This window comes from Mycteria americana, chromosome 3 (genome assembly GCF_035582795.1).
Source record: "Mycteria americana isolate JAX WOST 10 ecotype Jacksonville Zoo and Gardens chromosome 3, USCA_MyAme_1.0, whole genome shotgun sequence".
Lineage (NCBI taxonomy): Eukaryota > Metazoa > Chordata > Aves > Ciconiiformes > Ciconiidae > Mycteria > Mycteria americana.
Window position 1 is genome coordinate 92,029,326 of NC_134367.1, and position 23,572 is coordinate 92,052,897.

A 23,572-nucleotide genomic window follows, 5' to 3' on the forward strand; every position below is an offset into this window, starting at 1 on the left:
ATAAAATGGAACATAAAACTCTATGGCCTTTTAAAGTGAAATGTTATAAAATTAAGTATTCCTCTCTTAAAGGCAAATAGGTATCTTTGTGTGTTTATGAAGAGAGATTAAGGTTAATTTGATAATTGTCATTGTCAAGATTAGTAACTGGAATCTTTCAATTTATATCTAGTCACTTTCTGCATTGCTCCACAAAATTGACTTTAAATTTGTGCATTTTTCGGGGAGAACTTGTTGAACTTGTCAGGTTGCTCTGATTTAGCAGATGGCTCCATTTCCCAAATAACTGGAAAAGGCAGATTCTGAATATCGCTTATACAGAGGATACTTACATGCTCGTGTACTTTGAAAGTTAATGGTATTGAGGACAAACCTGCTGGTCCTAACCTTGATGAGCTGCAAGCTGGTTTCATTGAACTTGTGCTTTCATTTAAATGCTTGATGAGATATGCTAAGGAGATATAATTCTGAGACTGATGTCTCATTATGACTGATTGAATTATTATTGCTGTGTACCTCTGAGGATCAAGCCTGAAAAATATAGGACTAGAAGACAGAAAATGGGACTTTAAGAGGTCCCAGCTCTTGCAAGAAGCGTGGTGTAGCGTTGCCAAGCTGCTTTAGCACTGCAGTAAGTGGTTGTAATAGTGTCAATACTGAAGTGAAATTTAATCAGTAATCAGGGGTATCATACTGTATAATTTTCAGTCTGATAACATTCTGTTCGTCCTGCCTACTCAGCCAGAAGGTAGCTTCTTTCTTTAAAGAGGGAACCATGTCTTATTCTGTACTTTCTTAGTATAATTATGATAAGGAATAGCAAACAGATAGTGCCTGAGCTGGTATTGTTTGTTAACATGGGAGATTTAGGACCAAATAAGAGAAAGATGTGTTTCAGCTTTCCTGAGTATGACTCATAGGATTAAATGTGTATACAGCCTGACTTTTTTTTTTTTCATTTCTAAGCATTTGTTGCTTTCTAAAAAGTGTAGGTCAGTCTTACTAGTTATGAGGAATTCTTTGTCTTGTTAATGCAGATAGATTTGATAATTTGCATTTCTCTTTTGCCTTATATAAATACCTAAACAACACAACCTAATGGAATAATCCTTAAAAATGTAGTTTGCATGTGCAGGCATAAATCCATAGTGTATCTTTAATATTTTTTTTATTTCCTATAACCCGGGTATTTTACTCTTTAAACAGACTTTAATCAGGAAAAAATTAAACAATGAATTGTTAACTGCTTTAAAAGCCGTGGGGAAAATAAATTCTCAGTAACCTAGTATATTTCTAGTAACTAATTATTATTCACAGGTGTAATGATTGTTTAAGGATGCCTGTCTAACTCTTATAAAGTTTTTTATTAACTAATATTAGTTCAGTTGCTTACCGAGTCAATAATTTTAAAAAGTAAATCTTAGAGAATGGAAGTCTTTTTGTAATGTTACGTACTGAGCATGCATTCATTAGATAATTTTTCTGACTTAAATTAGAAGGCTGATGCATAACTGGTTGCTTATGATGAAGTAATTTTGCAAAAAGCTCTTAAAGCATGAGTAAAAGGAATTTTTTTCTCCCCTTCCTCTGTAGTGTTCAGTGTGGACTGCAGCACAGTCGAATGTCCTCCTGTTCAGCAAGTTGTTTGCCCACTGGATAGCTATGAAACCCAAGTCAGGCTGACTGCTGATGGCTGCTGTACCCTGCCCACAAGGTTGGTGTCTTGATGGCTGAGTATCTTTAACTTGTTCTCTACAATTCAAGAACTATAAATACAGGATAATAATGCATATTTCTGTGGCAATAAATGTTAATACAGAATAAAAGATATATGAAGTAGGTTAAAGGTATATCAGGCTGATAGAAATACAAAATCTATCTCCTTGAAGCAGAAAAAAATTATTCTCAGTGCAAATACATGAAGCTGATTTTTGCTAAAATTGAGGGGTTTGTGCCTCTAGATTGATTTTGAATGTATTCAATTAATTTTACAAAAGTAAATTCTTTTGAGAAACTTCTGAAGGTCTTTGATGGTAAGGAATGAAATGATGGAGATGGCAGAAGATATGTCAGAGAAAATCTTGCCTAGTTGAAGAAGAAAAGGCATTTTTTTTGTATGTGGTAGACCACTATAAGAAGCTGAAAGACAGTGGCTACCTGGAACTGTAAGGAAACAAAATTTTCAAGTACTCCCTTCCATTTTACTTCTGTTGTTGTTCAAGTAGGTATAATCTATTACAATTCAGAAAAATAAGACAATTTGTAGTTGGTTTTATTCCAAAGTTCTGCACTGCTGTTTTAGCTTCTGTTTTTACAACAGACTTCCCAGAACCTGATTCAGCAATATGCCCAAAAACTATGAATTCAAGCAAAAAGTACCATCAATAAAAATATTTTACACAAAAAAGAAAATATTTATTGTAGATGTAACTAGTTGGTTTATTTGGTATGAAGTTCTTTGCACCATACAACATTGCTATATTCTCAACCCCTTGTGAGATTGTAAAGGAATGATAAACTTGTAAAGAATTCAGAAAGTAGAAAATGGGAAAGGTTGTGTAACGAATTGGGGATATTCTCTGTTGGGTACCCTTTGGGTATGCATTTAATATAGTGACTTCTTTGAAACAGTTGTTTCCATGAACTATGAGGATCTCTTACTGCACAGAGTTAAAAAATGTATCTATTTAAAAAAAAAAAAGGGGGCAGGAAAAGAGATGTGAAGAACTTTATGTAGTGCAATAATCCTGTCTATTAAAATGTGAAAATATATTTCTAAACTTGACAAATTTTATTTGTAATTGTAGAATACACATAGTAGTCTGCTAGTTAAAAAATAATTACTATTCTTATTCAGTGAATGCTGCAAACGTTCCTTCATTCAGAGTTGTTGTTTTCTTTTTTTTTGTTTTCTGAATTTTGGACCAGAACAAGGTATGGATTCTCAGTATCCTCCCTTTATTCTTTAATGCATTCTTATTAACCTTCCTAGGAATTATGGTAATTTTATATTAGTTGAGAGCTGCCCTGGCTAGTTGGGATTGCACAGGAGGCTGTAGATTTTAGGTAGTCATCATACTGGCATTGCTGCCAGTACAGCTCAGCGTGTTCAAGACAACTGGAATAAAATGCTACTAAGGACTGTATTCAGAAAGATAGATTATAAAGTCAAAGAAGCAATCTCAGATTAAAATTTCGTAAGTTTCTCTAACACTCAGAGACCTTGACACAATAGAAAACTTAGATTAATGGTAGATTTTTACTTCCAAGTTGATTTCAATTTGCTGGATTAAGAAGTCAAATATAGGCCAAATTATTTTTGTTTCCCAAAAGTAAAATTGTGTTCTATTTTTCTGCAGTCTAATATAAGTTGTGGTTTGATTTTTCTATTGCTTGGGTGGAGAGAATGAGAAATATCCACTTTATTCTTTATAGATGATAACTTCAGCTTTCCTTCTATCAGGGAACGTAGAGTACCAAGAAAATAAAACGTCATTTACTTCAGAAAAATGACCAGTTGGAAATATTTTCTATTTCTAGCACACACATGGGAACTGATCTTAAATAAAACACCTAGAGCAAACATGTCCCTGAAGGAATCTTTCTCTTTCTTTGATAATGTTTAGAAATATAACCAGTTGGTTTGCTGTGTGTTAACTGTAACTGATGCCTGAAGCGTACTTGTACATGTGCATGGTACTTAAGTGACAAAACCAGTATTCTCGTCTCCTGCACACAAAGACCCCAATTGTACAAGCAGGCTTAGAGTGTGTGAATTATTAGATAATTGTGAATTGCACTGAAACCTCTTGAAAATCAGATTGCTGTGCATTACTGGGTTCAGAGTTTAACAGATGATCAGAGCTGGGATAGATGGGTTCTTGGCTCCTGGAGTCTTATGATCGGATCTGAGGGGGTTTTGTGTTAATATGTCTGTCCTTGATGTGTAAAACTGCAAAAAAACATAATTAGTGTAACCCAGTCTGAGTCTGCAGGCAGGTTGAAACAATTATAGGTGTCTTGTACTTCTCCATTAATTTTTAATTTTGTGGCTCAGTCTATGTTGCTGTGTATAGTTATTATGTGGGTTGCTAGATTTCTGGATTGCCTTAATTCAGCTGAAGCAATAATGCACTTTTTAATAGAGTAGGTGAGAAGGAAAGAAGAAAAGCTGAATCTGGCAGCTATAATATCATATAGATGCTTTACATGTTGTGTGTCTGCTAGAAATGCATTGAGTTATTTAGATTTTAATATACTGCTGTGCTTCTTAAGGAAGTCAGTGCCATAGTGATCACTGATGTGCTGTAGGTAAAGATATTACATGAAGGGGGGAATAAAGGAACACAGGCATGGGGATAATCAGAAAAGAAAGATTAGATGAAGGTTAGAGGGAAGAGAAGTATACAAATGAAAAGAAGTATATGTATGAAAAGAGAGAGATCAGAAAGGGAAACTAAGTTCAGTTCCTTGGAACATGAAAGTCAAACCATTTGAATTCAGGCTTAGTGTTTCCTTAGATTTGAGGAAATATGCGACCTTTATATTTGAAGCCAGGGTCTCTATCCCACGTGAGACTTGCATTTCAAAACTATAGAAAAAGTCAAATAAAGTGCAGATTTATGAATGAATGACTCTACACTGGTAAAAGGGGATGTTTTTCCTTAATTCTGGAATTTCTTGCTAAACTCATGATGAAATATTAATGTTGCACTGACTGTGATTCAGTTTAGAAACACCTAAATCCATATCATATCTCTTTTTAATGGTTAGAATTAAGTTCAAAAGAAGTGGCACTGTATGTTTTAATGTACATTTGAGAATAATTTATTAAAAGCAAAGAGATAGTGTTTCATAAGGTTATAGTCTTTAGACTTCATGAAACTATTTTTGTTATGATTATGGACTTTTTCAAGAAGTTACAATTAATTGTTTCATTTACTGCCACTAAAATAAAGGATTAATACAGCAGAACCGGAGGGGTGTCAAGGAGAGTATCACGGTTAAGGATGGATGGCATGTCACTGACTTGGTTAACAAGTAGCTGACAACTTCATGTACAGCTGGAGCAGATTGACTTCTGTGCCACACCTTGTTCTTGGCTGGTTTCTTCTATGTAATATGCTAGGAAAACAGAGATCCTTAAGTCTGGTGTTAAGTTAGTATTTGTTTTATGATTGAGCTCTTGAATGCATATTCATAATATTGAAAACTTCTCTAGCAATGCTAGGGGAAAAGTGCCAGGGGAAAACAAACATCTGATACCGTAAGCTCTTGTACTTGCATTCAAAGGTTACATTTCATTTCACGCTGATTTCTAATGCGATGGTTCAAACAGAACAGCCTACTGATTTGGCATTGATACCAAAGAACTGGTTGCTTCAGCTTTCATCAGACTGTCATAAGACACTTACCTTAAATTTCCAGCTATTATGTTAGGAAAGCTAAATGATATGTCTGTGTCTGGTTTGGCAAAGATGCTTTCTTCTCCAAGGAGCTTATCAAATAAAAATGTTTGAGAGCTCTTACAGAGAACATGTTATCCCAGTTTTTTGTTGTCTTCTGTTACAAAGTTAAATGAAGAGATGATGAATATGAAATGTACAGAATCCGGTATCTTCAGGTGTTTCCAGTTTTTCTGTTGTGAATTAATTTTCTTCAAAAATTCAGATACTTTTGAGAATTTATTTGTAAGTCTAAAAATCTTTATCAAAATCTGTCTAATTTTTTATCTCTGAAGAATGGACTGTAACAACAGGAGTGGATTTCAGTGATGAGCGTTGGCTTCTATCTTTATTGCTCACATGGTTTTGTACATTTTTCATAGGATTATATACAATGGAGTAAATGGCATGTTTGGATAGCTTTGCACCAAATATTTTTGTATTCTAAGTATAGTCTTTTCCCTTGCTCCAGTTTCCATTCTTCCTGCTGTCGCCTGTTACAAATCTGGTAACTTCAAGATTCATTCAGTGCTCTGTTCTCTGAGATATCTCCCCCCCCCAGCTATTCTTGGTCAGTCTTTTAATAAAGCCTGATAAACAAAGAAAATTCTAGAGAACTAGAAAGATGTTAGAACTGTCCTAATATTAAATAGAACAAAACCTAAGTAATCAAAATCTGGTTATCCTGATATCAGTTCTGAGAAAAATAGTGGGAAAATTGATAGAGGATTGAATTGAGGATTAAAGGATGTAATTATAGCTAAAAGCAACTGATGTTGCTTTGACAGAGGCAGTTTTATGAAACTTGATTTTGTCTTTTGAAGATACTAAGCTTGCCTTAAAAATTTGCCCATCAGAATGCCTTCCTTCTCAGTCTTTTTCCTTTTTTTTTAGCTAGAATCCAATACAACCAAAAAAAGAAAACAAAACAAAACAAAAAACCCCTAGGACTTTTTAATTAATATTGTCTCACAGGGTTTACTTTATAAAATGGAAATGTATCCCCTTCCCCAAGCTACTTAACATTGAAGAAGAACATTTCCCACACCCCTCCTCCCCCAGATTTTGGAAGTGAATCACTCCTGATGAGTCAGCGTCATGGTCCCTTAGCTCCTGAGATGAAGTCTTGCAGTGTGCACATGCTGGCTTGAATATCTTGCTGATAGTAGGATATAATAATATCTTTCTGAGAGAAGAGAAGCATCCAGGAGTATGTTCAGTAAAACCCAATAATAAGTTTGCTTGACATACTTATTTAAAAAGCTTGCACCATAAGCCTGAGTATGTTTTAGATTAGAAAAAGTTCAGAAATAATTGATATATGTTTATCTATCAAAACCTCCAGTACTTTATTTTCTATCTGAGTCTTAGCTTTAAAAAAGCAGTTTCAAGGTGGTTGTGGTGGAGGAGGATGGAAAAAAGTGTAAATTAAGCATAACAGAAGCAGATAAGTTACAGAGAGACAGAAACTTTAAGAGCAGTGAACTGGTTAATAAATCTAAACAAAACAGGAATATAAGTCATGATGACTATTTCATATGTCAGAAAAGCGAAGAGCAGCTTTTTACAGATACGATCTTGCAAGATTGGAGCCCAAAAGACTTGGGCTTGAGGGATGAGCAAATGAAGACTCTGAATTGGACCATTTCACTATCACTTAGTTACAGATAGCTGGATGGTGTTGCAAGTGCAAAACTCTCAATTGGCTCAAGTAGCGTGGAGGAGTAGGATTATAGGTTTATTGTTTAGAAGAAAACCTCTGAAAAAGTTTCTTAAATGAATTAGTCATAGAACTTTTTTCCTTGTTTTGAATAGTCTTTTCCCTGTTGGTTTTTCTTTATATGTGGCTAAAATGTCTCAATCTGGGGCTGCTCTGAATGGCAGTGCCACAGTTTGGTCTGCAGTATAGTAAAGAAGTGAAATGTACTGGACCAGCAAAAGTGTTAGTTCTCTGGACAGTATAGTAAAATATGTTTTACATTGTAATAACCTACTTAGTGCTGTTGGAGGGTCAGAGGGGCAACTTATATGTGCATTTTGTTTTCCCCAAGCATAAAGCTTTACTTAGAAAACAGCCCAGCTCTGCCCCCCCCCCGCCCCATACTTAAATACTTACATTTTTGTACAGCTCAAGAAAATGAGAAGAAAGTGAGTACTACTTTAATGTAGTAGCAAATCATTTATTTACCCAAGGTTTATCTTAAGGTATATTTGGATAGAAATTGAATACAACTTAGAACAGTACAAAATGAGATTTTATTATCATATTTAATTAAGTAAAATTACCTTTCAAGAGATGAAATAGAAAAAAGAGTAAATATACAAAAACATGTTTCATTTTAAGAATAATCTATTAAATTAAGAAAACGCTCTTTTGCATCTGTCCTGTACTAAAATATTTTTAACATCAGTGTGCTTTATTTAGCAGTTCTAAAGACATTAAGGAATAGTAGCAGTTTATATTGGAGAGACTCTGTAAGTTTTGTATACCATTACTGAGTTGGTTTTGATTCCAAAGGAAGAAATTGCTTGTTTTATTATTTGTAGTCTTTTGTTTCTAATAGAACTTTGTGTTGCCTTAGGCACAATATAGATACCACTTGAGAAATTCATCATTAGCAGTTTCACTTTTATTTTTCAGAAAACTTGTAGATATCAGTTAAATCAACCATGCTGTCTTTTCATGTTAGTGAACTGAAACAGAGGTCCTGTGGCAGCTGTTTATGCAAAAATCACACCTCTTCAGAGGCAATTTAAATTTATTTATTATTTTTATTATCCTTCTAGATTACTTTGCCCAGTAAGCAATTGTTTTTAATGTACTTTATCCCCTTTTGTGACACTTGGACCTGTGGTCATTATATCATCTATTGTGTCCGCAACCTGTCATGGCATTAGACCTACCAGCCAATATTATGTATTTCATGTTACACCAGTGTCTAGGGAATCTTAGTGGCAGCTACACATAAACCAGCACAGTTCTTTTCTTCTCATTTTATGGCAGCCACCAGAATCATAACTGGGAAGTCTATAGTTGTAAGTTCTCTTTTAAACTATTACCAATTTATATTTGCATTATATTTGAGACTACCCACACACAGCTAGTTGGATAATGTTTTTCTTCTGATAGCATCTGTAGAGGTGGCCTCAGAGTCCCTGATTACCTTTGCATCTATTGCACTCAATAGGAAGAGTTGAGTACACCCTTTCTGTTCATTCTTCTTAGCTGCTCGGCTGGGCCAGATCTTTTCTATGTCATTCCTTATCAAAATATGACATGATTCTTGCATGTTTGTCTAGATTCTTTTCTTAGGTCTTCCTGTCTTTGGAAGACCTTAATTTTATGATACGTTGTTTGGGTGTTCAGTACAGGATTCACCGCTTCATTTTTCCCAACCTTCTTTAGAAGGCAGTCATGATTTTTCAGGAGGTATAACTTTTTCTCTTTTCCCCCTGTACCAGTCACCTCTCTTAAGCAACTTTTGCTGATACAGAGGTCTCCCTTGTATTTGTTCTAGAATTTTAGATCCTTCTCCTCCACCCATCTCATCCTCAAGAAATGGTATCCGAGAGAAAGTGGTTGTGGATCCCAGTTTTTGTTAAAGGAAGGTTCAGCTGCAACTGGTAAGACCAAAACCAAATCCAAGCACCTGTATCTTCCTGAGATTTCTATTCAGGGCTTGACTTCTGAGTAACGTGGGTAGCTGGACCAAAGGTCTAACAAAAGCATGTTAAGGCTTCTGCAGAAGCTTTGCTATGCCTTCAGTTCTTTCATCAGCATCTTAGAAACTCTGGTTTCTAGCTATCATGCCAACTTGCTCAAGTTGTTGCTCCTGTACTTTAACTCTAGCAGACCACTTTGCCGTCTCCAGTACATCTGACCATCCAGTACCATGGTGTTGTAATAGCTGGTGTTGCATTGGAGACTTTGTTCCTCACTGAAGAGGAAGGTTTTGTATCGAAGGAAAGCTGCACTTTGATGCCAGTTGAACCCATTGCACATCAAACTCAGGCTTGCAGTACAGTTTTGTTTGTTTTAACAGTTGATGAAAAGGCTAAATAGAACACTGCAATTTTGTGAAGTTTCATAATACCTGGAAATAAGTGTTTAGGCATTTTCATGTATTTTAGTCTATAAAGAGAAATCCTCAGAAGTTAGGAAGCAGCAAATATTTTTCCCAGAAAAACCACTTTTCTTCGTTCAGGTCTGCTAAGTGAGAAAGTGGTATTCAGTCCTGTTTACAGACTGCACTGTACTGATTATCCACAAAGAGCAAGGATAAAAGAGCCCATGTGGGACCTTTGTAGGTGACCTATGCTCCATTTCCATCTTCTCCATGTTGGTCTTCCAGGAGATGTAATGAATTGCTGAATTCAAAGTTCAGGCAGTCCCCTTCTTCCTCCCTTACTACAGCTGCCTCAGCAATTCCTAGATGTTCTCAGTGTGATGGTAGTTATTGCTGCCTTGGTGTCCAGCCTCACAATGTGGGTTGTTTTGGCAAGCAACCATATTTTCCTGAAGTCCACAAATGAGAAAAAGATGGTAAGTTTTTTGGGGTGGTGTGGGGTTTTTTTGGGGGGTGGGCTTTTTGTTTGGTTGGTTTTGGTTTTTTGTGTGGTTTGTTTTTTGTTTGTTTTTTTGTAAAGCCATCTCAGTAAAACTTGAACAGAAGCTATTGAAACACAAGACATTTCTGGCGCCTGATGGCTGACTTCTGAGTGTCAGAGACCTCTAACAAAGAGAGGAAACATGAGAATGTTTTCAGAAGAAATAGCATGTAAGAAACAGCTTCTTTCTGCAGAAGAAGCTGTAAGGCATTGTAAATATAGGGGTCCCTGCTTGCATCTTTTATAAGATCAGCTTTTTGCACCTGTGTTGTATAAGCTAAAAATCACATCCATGCTCTTCCACCGGCATTTGCACAGGGGGAGGAAGTATTGATCATAGTTATGCAAGCAGCTTCCTTTTTTTATGTATGAGTTTTTATGGAGAAGTATATGTAGTACTTTAATCTGACCATGTGCTGTTTTAATGGTATATTTACACCTTCACTGTTAAACTTAAGAAGAAATTTTAACCCAGATAAATTTAAGTAACTTAATTGTATCTACTTTTAGATGGTGTTTTATGCTTGGAAGTAGAATGAGATTGTAGTGTCTATAGAATTTGCTTTTGTTTGCATTCTTGACAAGCAAGCTGGTGTTTGAACTCCTTCAATTTATAATAAGCTGGTAGACATATCTCTCTGTTACAAATTTTTGTTCTCACTTGTCACTCTAAGAATTAGTGTATACCTTCATCACACTGAATATTGCTCTCCCTCCTCCCCCCAAGACTTCCCACTCTACCTTGTTCCATTTTTTCTACTTAATCAGCTATTAACTTGTTTGGAAACTCAGTAGGTGATTTAGTTCAGAATAATTTTTGACTTGAACAGGCAAATTTCTATTTGTATCGCAGAGATCAATAATATCTTTGACAGCTGTCTTAAAACTCACAACTGTATAGATGCCTAGGGAGACCCATATATATAATAAAGTAATAGAATTATCACTTGGATGTTTGCATTTTAGAAGGAAAGTAGATATGAGATTTTCCCACCAGTTTCCAACAGTACTCAGAGCAGAAGATATCAACATTATTGAGGTTACATCAGAAGAGTTTGAAGTTGTTTCCTCTAGAAAACAGCAGGAAACATTGTGTCGGACCTCAGCAGCCACAAATTTTCTTCCTTTGCCTTCTTCCTTTGCCTTCTTCCTTTGCCTTCTTCCTTTGCCTTCTTCCTTTGCCTTCTTCCTTTGCCTTCTTCCTTTGCCTTCTTCCTTTGCCTTCTTCCTTTGCCTTCTTCCTTTGCCTTCTTCCTTTGCCTTCTTCCTTTGCCCCTACTTAAATTATTTAATATTTAAAAAGTGGAACTGAAGGTTGTGGACTGTCTTAAAATAATAAGTAGTTTCTCACTACTCTTCCTTGAAATGTCATCAGTGGAATTTCAATAATCTTGTTTCTAGAAAAGGGTTACAGTTCTTGCATACATGGTTCCCACTACATGGAAAAGATCTCATTAATTGAATGGAGTTGTTTAGTTTCAGAAACACTGGGATTCTGGAGTGATCTTCTGGCCTCATTTTTAAATTTAGTCCATAATGGAATAAATTCAGAAGCTAAATGATCATCTAATGTTTTGCCACATTTTTAGGAAGGTCATGTTTGCCCCTTCTGGATGGTTTGCTTTCTGGCCTCTCTTGTATGAAAACAGGATGGAACAGTTCTCAGAGTCTTAGTCAATTTATCCTTCCTAAACTTGTACAGAATTATCTTCAGGGGTATGAGGAAGGTGTTTAATACCACAAATGGCATGGAAAAGCTAAACACGGAATAATTATTGGGGTTTTTTTCTTTCAAAGAAGAAAGAGGGGACATCAAATTAAACAATCAGATAAATTAAAAAATGTGTTTTGGGAAGATTGGTGGGGGTTTTTGCCTTTTGTTATTGTTTTCGGGGGTTTTGGTTAGCTTATGTTGAGTCCCTGGTGGCTTAGTTTGAGGGAGATATGTCATTCAGGAGTGTCGTGGTTTAGCCCCAGCTGGCAACTGAGCACCACGCAGCCGCTCGCTCACTCCCCCCTGGTGGGATGGGGGAGAGAATCGGAAGAGCAAAAGTAAGAAAACTCGAGGGTTGAGATAAAAACAGTTTAATGGGGAAAGCAAAAGCCGCGCACGCAAGCAAAGCAAAGCAAGGAATTCATTCACTGCTTCCCATGGGCAGGCAGGTGTTCAGCCATCTCCAGGAAAGCAGGGCTCCAGCATGCGTAAGGGTTACTTGGGAAGACAAACGCCATCACTCCAAACATCCCCCCCTTCCTTCTTCTTCCCCAGCTTTATATATTGAGCATGATGTCATGTAGTATGGAATAGCCCTTTGGTCAGTTGGGGTCAGCTGTCCCAGCTGTGTCCCCTCCCAGCTTCTTCTGCACCTGGCAGAGCATGGGAAGCTGAAAAGTCCTTGACTAGTGCAGCAACAACTAAAACATCTCTGTATTATCAACACTGTTTTCAGCACAAATCCAAAACATAGCCCCATACCAGCCACTATAAAGAAAATTAACTCTATCTCAGCTGAAACCAGGACAAGGAGTAAGAAAGTTTGGAGTTACAGGAATATTGAAGTTAGTGAATTACTTCTAAAACTATATTTGTAAGTGATTTTTGACCTGAAGTCCTTAGGAATTGTGTTTTATTTGTAAGAGGATCAGATATTTATAATTCCTCATTAAAACGTAGTGAAATAAGAAAAGAAATAGATTCTTATAATACCAGATAACTAACATTTGTATAACATCTTAACTAATGTCTTGCCTTTGGTTTTGAAATGTTTATTGTATTATGAAGGGTGAGGCTGATAAACCTAAGGAAAAAGTAACTGAGGTACATAGTGGTAAAAAATAGAGAGATCTTCAACAGAGAAAAACATAAGCTGGTATGGCAAAATGAGAAAAATGCACGGTTGGACTGTTTATTGTGTTTTATTTCATATACTGATGAATTCAAAAGGGTCTATATATGTATCAGTGTGCTTGAAAAAGATCAGTGCACTTAAAGTCAGCGCGCTTGGCCAGTGATTGTATGCCTACTTGTTCGATGGCATGACTATTTTGTGACTGTCCTCTCTTCCCATCTCATCCCTCTGGGAAACAGACCAGTTGATTTAACATTACTCAAAGGATGAAATCCAGTATTTTATTCAAATGAATTCTTTCGATTCCAATAAGCCTTGGAAAGATGGTAATCTACTTGATGTGAATGCTGATTTTACGATTTTTTTTTTTCCCTTGCTTAGCATCTGTTTGCTATTTCCTGACACTAATATATGCAAAAGATGCACAAAACCCGTTCCCTTTCACAGTATCTTTAATTAAAAGCTAGATAGTTGCCTTTTGTAATATTTAAATATCCCCTGTGTATAAAGATTACTATACTCATGGAAAAATGCTCTATTATATTGGGTATCTGTTTGTAACAATATCCAGAATTTTAGAAGGGAATTCTTACTTGGGAGCACACTAGGTTTGATTTCTCGATAAGTAAATCCCCTGGAGAATTAGACTAGGAAGAACTTCCATATGAGTCAATTAGTTCATATGGAAGTGATGCAGAGCTTTTGAGCATTTGGAAATGGTCCGATAATAAGTGTTATATGCAACTTCCACAGTTCTTCTGCCATCTCTTTCTACAGGTTTATTACTGATCTCCAAAATAAAATACTGAAATATTTTCATTACTGACTTGCTTAATCATATCTTTAAAACTGAAAATGCAAAATGTATAAAGCAGTGACCCTGAACTTGTGGGCATCCAGTCTCTATGTCTGGAAAAAATTCTAGCTGAATTTCTTGGATGCAGGTGTCCCAATGGCTTTGTCTTTGCCTGCAGTGTCACTTTGTGTAGGAGTGTAGTTTATCTTTTCTAAGACTAGCATTTGGTTGATTCCTTAAGCTGTAGCTTGACCAGTTTAAAACTCATCATCTTGCCTACTTAAATCACGTTGTGTAAGTAACATGGACGTAATCCTTCACTGATTTCATGAGACTGCTATGTAAACATTTCATTTTGCTGTATCGTCATCTCTTAATACCCTATGCTTGATGATAGGGAGGGTCTTGCATTTAATCTCTTTTCCTTGCCACTAGTTCATCAAGCTTTGATAATGCTGGGAGCTCTCTTCTGAAAATTCCTTATTTTACAGTATCCTTAAGTGTTGATATTATTAACGGATCTGTGGGAGTTTTCTCTACTACATTTAGGTAACATTAAGTGCTAATAGTGTTAATGCAAATTGTATTAGATTTCTGCAAGGAAAAAAAAGAAGGGCCATGATAAAATCTCCACAGGAATGTGATGTATGTTTCAGGAATGCTTTTCTCTAGTCTCAGTGCTTCAGACTTAATTTTGGTTTGATCCTCAAAATAAATATCTCTCTCAACACATCCTCGCCCCAACCTTCCCATTCACTGGTACTAAATCTTTTTTCCAGGGTGCCTGTTCTTATTTTCATAGCCATTATGCTTTGTGCCTGGAGAACTCTTTTGATCCTACCATCAAAACAGCTTTTCTGAGGCTAGCCAAGCCCTTCTCTCTTTTAATCTGTTTAATAACAGAAGCAAACGAAGCAAGATAATTAGATTTTAAATAAAAATTGTCATTTACAAGTATTCAATTTGATTTTTTTTTCCTTCCTCCTTTTCCTTTTTGCACTTTTGGTGACATAAAGGAAAAAGGAAAATGACGATATAAAAGGAAAAAAAAAACAAAAACAACCAACAAAACCCCTTCAAACATAAAAGAAACAAGTAATGAAATTATTTCTGTTTTGAAGAACTTAAAAAACTGAAACTAAAAATCAGGCCATTTATATTACTGAAGCAGTTACCTTCCTCAATCTGTAAAGCATTGTTTAATGAACATCATCTTGTTTCTGGTTGTTTATGTACTGAAGTTTCCCTTGCTCAGTTGTTGAAATTTCTAGGATTATCGTTGTTACTACTTTTTTTTTTTTCCCTCTTTTAACCTGAAGAACTGGAGACAATCCCTTTTACCAGTCAGGCTGATGCTGTATTTCCAAAATTTCAGTACAGCTGACTTCTTAAGTGGGATTCTTGGGTCCTTCCAGGCCATCCCACCACCTTTTCAGGCTGCACTCCATGAAGTCTCTTGCATGGCTGTTTGAGTCTCTTTTTGTTCTTTCTGGGCCCTCTTGTTAGGGGACGTTGTACTCTCTTACAGGACTGTTCTTCCTTGTTAAAAGGGCATGTTCTTCTTGACTTGACTTGAGTGCTGTTATGGTATAACATCCCAAGAGATGTGTTTCCTTAGAGCCTTTGCTAATAAGGTGTGTGAGGGGCAGATACTGAGCGCCAACTTCTTGGTACCTCAAGTACTGACCTCCCTTTAATCTTGGAACTTTCGGATACCACCGTGCTATTTGATGTTGCAGTGGTGTCACCGCAGGCTGTGTAAAGAGAGAAGGCAATGTATAAAGTTGTCTTCTCTCTGGGAGGGTTTCCTTATAGTAACTTCTGCTGTGTCTGTTTTCCTTAGGCAAGTTAGTTATAGAGGGAGCAGCTCAGAAGCAACGTTGTGCCTTACTGATCAGCAGTCTGAACAGTTAAATTTTATAGAAATTACTTCAAGAGGGACCATGGCCACTATCAGCAGGCTTGTCACAATCTGGCCTGCTAAACTTCTTCAAACCTAATGCTCAATACCAAGGCTAAGATACATGCACCCTGCAGGTGGATAGCTGCCTGTGATAGAGCACAGAGCTGGACTACAACTTCTCTTCCGCCCGTCCCTCTGCTCCAAAAGGCACTTCAGAAAAATCTAGTACTATAAAGCTCATTTTGCTCTCTTATTGAGAATGGGATCACTTATTCCGAATTTCCAGATGTTGTTGTTTTGGCAGTGCGACAGCCGTGCTCGGCTACCAGAATTCCTTGGGTTTCTTCCTGAAAGACTTCTGTCTCCAAAACAATGTTTTCCATGCTAATAGCCTGGACAATGGTCAAAGGTTTTCCTAGCAGAGCTGGCTAAAAAGAATGGAGGCTATTTAAAAGTCCATCTGAGACCATTTGCTACTTTGACATTCTCCTATGCATGGATTATTTTTTAACCAAATGGGAAGTCAGTTTATAAAATTTTGGAGGGTGGGGTTTTGTTTGCTTACACTGTGAATGAGTATACGAAGTTTTGATTACTCTGAATGGGAGGGAGTCTTTTCTGCAGAAAGGAACATTGGCTCCCACCAGTCTTTTGAACATCTTTTTCAGCCCTTCTTCTGGAAGATTGTCCTGTCTTAAGTTATTTAATCTGGTGGTCCTTCTTTTTTTTTTTTTTTGTTGATTGGTTTTGTGTTTTGTTTTGGTTTTGGTTTTTTAAGCAGTTGACTGGGAAGAAAATGAGGGGGAAAGTACAAGTTATTAATCTACTCCTTTAACGCTCTCTTGCAACTCATATCATCAATGATAATGAATGTGAGGCAAAGAATAGAGAAGATACAGGCATGTCTGAAAAAGCTTATTGTGAAGGCAATAAAACTAAGAGTGGTAATTTCAGCTCATGAGTCTTGGAAAATCAAAGTCCACAACTATGTTTCCATCACATGTGCCATTTTCTCTGTGAAAGACATGAATTTTCAGGAAGTTTGATCTACCTGTTTTCCCAGAGGTTATCTGGATGTTGAATATAGGGTGGTTGAAGTGAAACCTAGTATTTTTACCTAGGCTTTTAATACCGTTTTCAGAATGTGTCTGTACTTTTTGTTATATATATTTTAAAAGATTTTTTTTCTTTCTTCTTTAGTAATATGTAGGTGCTTATTTCTGTGTTTCATTCTTCTCACAAGGGAAAAGTATATTCCAAAGCAATGTCTGCTAGATGGGTTAAGGTACAAATTCCTTGAACCTGACAGTGCTAATTGTTCTTTTTTGCTGATTGCTAGAGGTTGTCTTTTTTCTTTTTTTTTTCTCTCCCCGCGCTGGTCCCCGACCCCCCAGTAAGTATCTTCCCTTTATTGGGGCAGCAAAAGGTAAGATACAGAATTCTGTAAGATTACTTACAGAGTCATCTTAAAGGGAAGCTGCTGTCAAAAATCCTTTGGGGTTTTTGATCCCATGTAGTAGAAGCCATAATGCTTTTTTTTTCTTTCTGCATCTCTGAAGGCAAAGGGCATACCGTAAAGAAAATAATTAGATTCCCCCTTCTTTTGTATTTACAAATAAGTTGAGAAGAAAATGTCAAAAGCAAAGGTATGATAAATAAAACTTTGGTTTCTGTACTCTTACATTTTTGTTGATTTAGTTCATTATCCTTTAGTGTTATGGAAGCACAATATTATTAAAAAAAAAATCCTTGAAATGCCTGTTTTAAAACTGTCACTGTAGTGTAGCATATATGTGCACAACGAGTTAAATTGCTTCACTTTATCTTGACATATTTAATGTTATTTGTGAAATATGATATAATTAATACTGTTTTTTCAAGGACTCATTTATCCCTTTATAAGTAACATGCTGCTATAACGCAGTATTTTAAGAATCCTTTTCAGATAGTACAATAAAGGTTCTGTGAGATTCTTGACTTTACTTGTATTTCTTCTTGCAAACTTCCTTTTGAGTAATACCTTACAGTGGAGAATATAACAACGTTATCTAATGCTGATGAAGTTAAAGGGAGAGATATTAAAACCCTGTCTGTTGAGAGGTGGCTCTTCCTCGTTCATTGAACCCTGGTCTGAGATGAAATGGCTGTTGGGCAATTAAGGAGACACAATTGGTAGAGGAGAACCAAACTTCTTGCTTTTTAAGCGTAAAGAATAAGAAAACACATTAAGTGTTGATGATGCTTCTTACTAATGGGTGGTTTAATGTGGGCGTTGTCTTGGAATACTTAAAATATTTGAAGTAGTTATTAACAAGTAGAGTTCTTATTTTCATTTCTTTAACTCATTACAGGAACTTCTGCTGAGTTCTTTTTTTCCTTTTGAAATTCACGTGTATTTGTAGTATGCTAAACTAATCTACATTTTTTTTTTTTTTTTACAAAAAAATCTGTGATTTGCAATTGAAAAATTTAAGAGCTGTTCCATGAAGTTTCTTGGTTATGATATTTGCATATTTCTCTTCGTTCATTTTGCCTTGCATTTTATTGAATCATTGCTGCTTATCCCTATAACGTGCCCATTATTTGGGGCAAGAACTCTGTTAAATGTAAACTTACGAAAAGTCTTAAGTGTTTGACTTTTAAACTATTACGTTAATCATAAAGCAAAGAATCTGGAAACAAATGTGACTATTGTTTATCTACATTTTATGTCTTCCATTTCTTTAGGCTGTTTTCTTAAATAGGCAAATAAATACTACTCACATGGAGAAAATATCCTTTTTAGAATGATCCAATCTCTAAAACTAACTACATTATTTAATATACCTAGCCTCCCACATTATTTGGCATCTCATGTAATTGGTTGCCCCTCCACAAACTGAGGGCAGCACCATCAAAAACCAAAAGAGAACCTGCAATTATTTTCATTTGGCTTAGATTTAATGATTCTGCATGGTCTTCCTTTCTAATTATTCCCTATATAAAACTGGGTATAATATGGTTTCCTAATGAGAGAACACTTTTGCGATGAATGGGTACAGTTACTTCTATTAGTGTTTCACCAATTTTGACTTTTCAGAGAGAATTGGAGGAGAAGCCTAATTTTACAAGTCTGGAGAATACAATTATTTTCAAACAATCTGGAACTATAGTTTTCTACGTTTTTACATACAGCACCAGAGAAGTGTTGGTGTTCCACAGTACCACCTTCTTGTTTGCTTGACCAGCAAACAGAGTCGGATGGTTAAAAAAAAACCCTTCAGTTGATAGGCTGTCTTGGTTGTTGAGTTAATAAAAGATTATTCTAAGCTATGAATATGCTGATACTGGAACTTGTGCTCTAGCTTTCTGTTTTTCTCTTGCTTATTCTTTCCCCTTGTACGTGGCTTCATTTATTTATGGGGTTTTCCTTACTGTTCTTTGGTTTCAGATGCGAGTGTCTCTCTGGTTTATGTGGTTTCCCCATGTGCGAGGCAGGCTCCATTCCCCAGATAGTCTCGCGTGGAGATGGAACACCTGGCAAGTGCTGTGATGTCTTTGAATGTGTCAATGGTACGTGATGCTTTCTCTTGCACCTGGAGAGGGGGATTTTATCTCTGTGGGAGATGCTGGGCATTTGGTTATTTTTACCATGTTGTCAAGATCTAAGAGAAGTCATTTTCTTGAGGTTCATTCAGTAAGAGGGAACTGGAAGTTCTACTGAAGATACTTTAGTGGGAAACTGTCATTTGTAAGTTGTCAAGTTTCTTTGACTTCTAAAGCGCTTTTCCCTGTGACCCAGGGAATTATAGTTTTAGCAAGACTCCCTCACTCCGTGTTTTTCAGTTACTCCTTTGCCAGTAGCAAAACTAGAGTCCTTTTAGAAGTGAAATTTTTGCTAAGCACTGCAACTGCTTGTTGCAGTACTGTAAACAAAACCATGCTGTTTAGACTACGGGGTTTGCTTTAAGAAACATTTGCAAAGTAATTTTTAACACAAATGTACAACCATTGGAAATTGTAAGCTGGTGTAAGAATAGACTGAGTAGCATTCTTTGCTTCCTGATGTAAAATTTTAGAAAATGTTTAAAAACCTTGAATTTGTTATGCAAGTGACTGTATCTCAGGACACTCTATGGTGTATATACATAGAACTGCATATATGGTGAGCTGGGAAGAGACTTAGATATTTGACTATTGGTAAATAGAAGGGGAAAAATACTCTTGAAGGGTTGCATGCTCAGATAATTTCTGAGCACAAAAAGTTATATGTTGGTGCAGTATTTACTAATTAATATTTATTCAGCAATATTTAATCTTGTTTAGTGGTGCATGTATCATACGTTTGAAACAGCTTTTGTTTTACATTCTTCATTGCATATGCACATAAACATACATAGAGACAGACACGTTTCCCCAGGAGAATGTTTGTGATATTTAAATGTAGTAATATTCTAAATACTCAAATGCTGATTTAAAAATAATACTTAGTACATATAATGGGACGTTTATATATAAAAATTAACTTATTTCATACAAATAAAAGAATTTGCATCAGGAAGAATCACAGATTCTTTAGCTTTCAGACTAATTCTTTCACTATTTGGGATAAGATTGTAGGTACTGTAGAATTAAATGCAACTTACCTAATTTTTGTTTATATACTGCCTGTTATACTAAAGTAATATTCATCTTCCTTTGTTTCATATTGGTGTCATTCTGTTAAGTATAATTTCCGAATTTAACTGTGTGGCACACCTCACTCAATGCAATGTTTGATTCAGGATTTACTTTAGTACTGTGAGCAAGAAATGCAAAGCCAATTTTTGATACGATGTCTTTGCTGGTGTGAAACAGTCTCAAAGGTACAAACCACCTTGCTAACATTCCTGTTTCTCTTCAGTCCGCAAGTTATTGGCGGGTACCACTATCAAAATTGTTGCAGTATATATCATATGAGGTGTTAGATGGAGCTGTTTAAATTGCCCACTTTTTTTGTCCTTAGTCATTTTCATATCCTATTTCCAAAGAGGAGTTATGTTTATTTTTCATAGTTAACAGTTAATTTGGACTTAGCACTGTTGCCCTGTGCATCATTGCCTTACTGCTCGCTGTAACTCACCCCAAAGGTTCAACATGCTTTTTGCCTCTCAGGCTTTCCCATTCCTAATCTTCATTTTAGTAGCCTATGAAGAGAGAGTAAATTAGAAGAAAAAAATAGGAGTTTTTGAAGGGAAGTTGATGCCAGAGAGGGAAGCAGAAAGGCTGCGTTGGAGGAAAACGAAGGTTTGTAGGAAGAGATAATCTTTTGTCTTGTTTATGTCCTTAAAACATCAATATTAAAATATTATAGGCAAGTATGAAAATTATTTTTTTAATAAGTTCCTCTTAAAAAAAAATAATAATTGAGAAACCTGGTCAGAAAAGTTAAATACTTGTGGCTTGGTTTTTTTGTTTGTTTTTAAAGGGCGTTTGTCTTTATGCTGCTTAATGCTACAATCAGATTTTTAATAATAATGCTGTATGATGTGACTTCAAAGCACTTTAAGTATATTTAGAATTGAGAAACTTCCAGGTGCAATTATTAATGATGCTTCATTTTGGAAAGAGGAAATAGTTATAAGGCTGAAGATGATAAATATTTTTATCAATGAGCTGGGAGCAACTGTGAAACTACTCATCAGTAGTTCTGTATGTGATGTTTGGATTGTGTGGCAGATCATTTGTAAAGAGGACAGAATAGTCATAGAACTTGATCCACATTGCTTTATAATTTGGTTTTTTTCAAGTGCATTTTAAGATGGTTAGGTGGTTCTTGTATCAGGGACAAATATTGCAAGCCACACCTCTAAAACCTCTAAATTCCTAAAATAAACCAATTCTGACAAGAACTTATGAGATAAATACCTAGTGCAATGACAGACTGGTAAAAACATGTGTATATGATGCCTACCATTACTTCTTTAAGTTTAAAAGGGGGGGGGGGGGGGGGTAGAAATGTTGTTCATGAGACTGATAGTTGAATATAATATACAGTTCTGGTTTTTAGAAGGGTCTTGAAGTACTAACAAGTGCAGAAGAGGTATCCTAGATATCAGTGACAGATGGAGGAAATATCTTACAGTGATAGGCTTAGATCAATTTCTTCATGTCATTAAAAAAAATGGCCATCAAAGTAACAAGAGCCAAATCTGTAAGATCTAGGACATGCTGTTCTCAGCAGTGAGGGTGGTTAGCTGTTGGCACAAACTGCCAGGAAGATGCTGAATTCCTTATCTTCATCCTTTCCAATTAGGATTAGATGCCTTTTTAAAGAGTGTATTTTAATCGAATACAAGTTAATGGGTTTATATATGGTAAGTGGGGAAGTTGTGTAATCAGTGTTACCAACAAGTTCCATTAGTTACTTCTGTGTTTGAAAACCTCTGAAAACAGGCAAGAGGATGGAATAAAAAGGACATGTGCACAGTAACATTAGTATAGTTTTCCTGCTGTTATGTCTATTTAATGTTGGGATTAAAGGGGGGGGGGGGGGGGGGGGGGGCAAAGAAGAAAGCTGTCAGGAATAATACTGATCATCTGAGTTACCTTAAAATAAAGGCATCTCTTACTAATAAGTGTATGTAGACTGCAAAAAAATCCGGTTTGTGTATTGTGGGGTAACTAAATTGTGTATTTAGGTAACCCTAATGATGTGCAGAGTGGTAAAGCAGGGCAGCCTTCTGTAGTATTTATTGCAAGTATGTGCTAATGCGATCGATGCAGAGTTGCATGTTCAGAGGGAGTATGGGAGGCTGCCTTTACTGGGTAGGAAAGAGTTCTGCTCTTGTTGCCGAAGAGCATTGGCCGATGTTGAGGGGGTGGTTAATGAACAAGGGCAGCAAAATAGGTGTCATGTAGAGACTCTGCAGTATGTTCTCTTTGTTGTTTGTCAGCGTTTTTGGGACAGATCAGTCATCTTTCACAAACGTTTTTCCTGGATTTAATGTAAAACTGATTTAGAAGCTCTATCTGTATATATCTGTAGATTTTGTGTGGTTATCTTTGTTACCACTACACACTGTCTCAAACTAGCTTTTGGTTAATCTGTTTTAGAAAAGTGTATTAATCTGTGGTGAGAGAAACTTCTACAGTAGTCACTCTTTGCAGATCGTGGAGGAGTTCCTATTTGATTATAAATACAGCACTAAGTCAATACACTAATCATTATTTTCATGCTTCAGATTTATATTGGGTGTGTCCTTAAGCTTCCCATCATGTGTAGTCTGCTGTTTCTCATAGTTTGTTATAAAATCATATAAACATTATTTACCACCAAAATAATGTTTACTCCTGCTTGGAAATGGTCCTGATATGTCGATTTAATTGGAGCTTGTTGTTAAGTACCTAGTGTCTGTGGCTGTTCAATCTTTCTATGTAGGTTGAGGTTCTTTTTGAATTTTTTTTTTACAGGAAATAATTTAGAAAGTGCTGAGAACAGCTTTCTCATTGGTGACAAGAAAAAAAAAACGTATTACAGAGAGCTGATGCTCCTGATAGTTCTGTGCGATGTTTTAATCATCATGAATCTATGCAGAGATGGGAGTATTTTACATAAAACTGTTATACTAACTGGAGACATAAATTTGTGCTTTTTAAAACACCGCTGTGGTTAAAAGAATTCATCATTACAATTAATGCACAAGTATTACCGTCGTTAGAATGTGGTTCTTGTCCCAAAGGTCAGTCATTTAAAAAGGTCAATTTTAAGGCATGTACTGTTTCCTTTATTTTGAAGGAAAGCATCTTTGTAAATAAAATCATTCTGTGTTGTTTAAATGGTGGTAGGAATCAAGCCAAAGTTCTCTTTTGATGCAATTAAGTTCCTCTGTCATGGTTTATCCAGTATGAGTATTTGGGCCATCCCAGAGCATACCCTGCCTGGTCTTTGGATGTCAAAATGATACCTCAGACAACAGCGATGGCCGCAACTTTGTTGTTTCTTGCTCCTTTT

The 23,572-nt window shown here is 36.1% G+C and overlaps 1 protein-coding gene across 3 annotated transcripts in view; it reads left to right on the top strand.

The window, feature by feature from the left end:
* Positions 1-23,572, top strand: part of CRIM1 (cysteine rich transmembrane BMP regulator 1) — a 201,604-nt gene that overhangs the window by 98,521 nt on the left and 79,511 nt on the right. For all 3 annotated transcript variants that reach the window (XM_075496088.1, XM_075496090.1, XM_075496089.1), the window contains 2 exons: positions 1,594-1,714; positions 19,031-19,152. In XM_075496088.1, the coding sequence (XP_075352203.1) occupies positions 1,594-1,714; positions 19,031-19,152 (243 nt within the window). The remainder of the gene's footprint in view (positions 1-1,593; positions 1,715-19,030; positions 19,153-23,572) is intronic.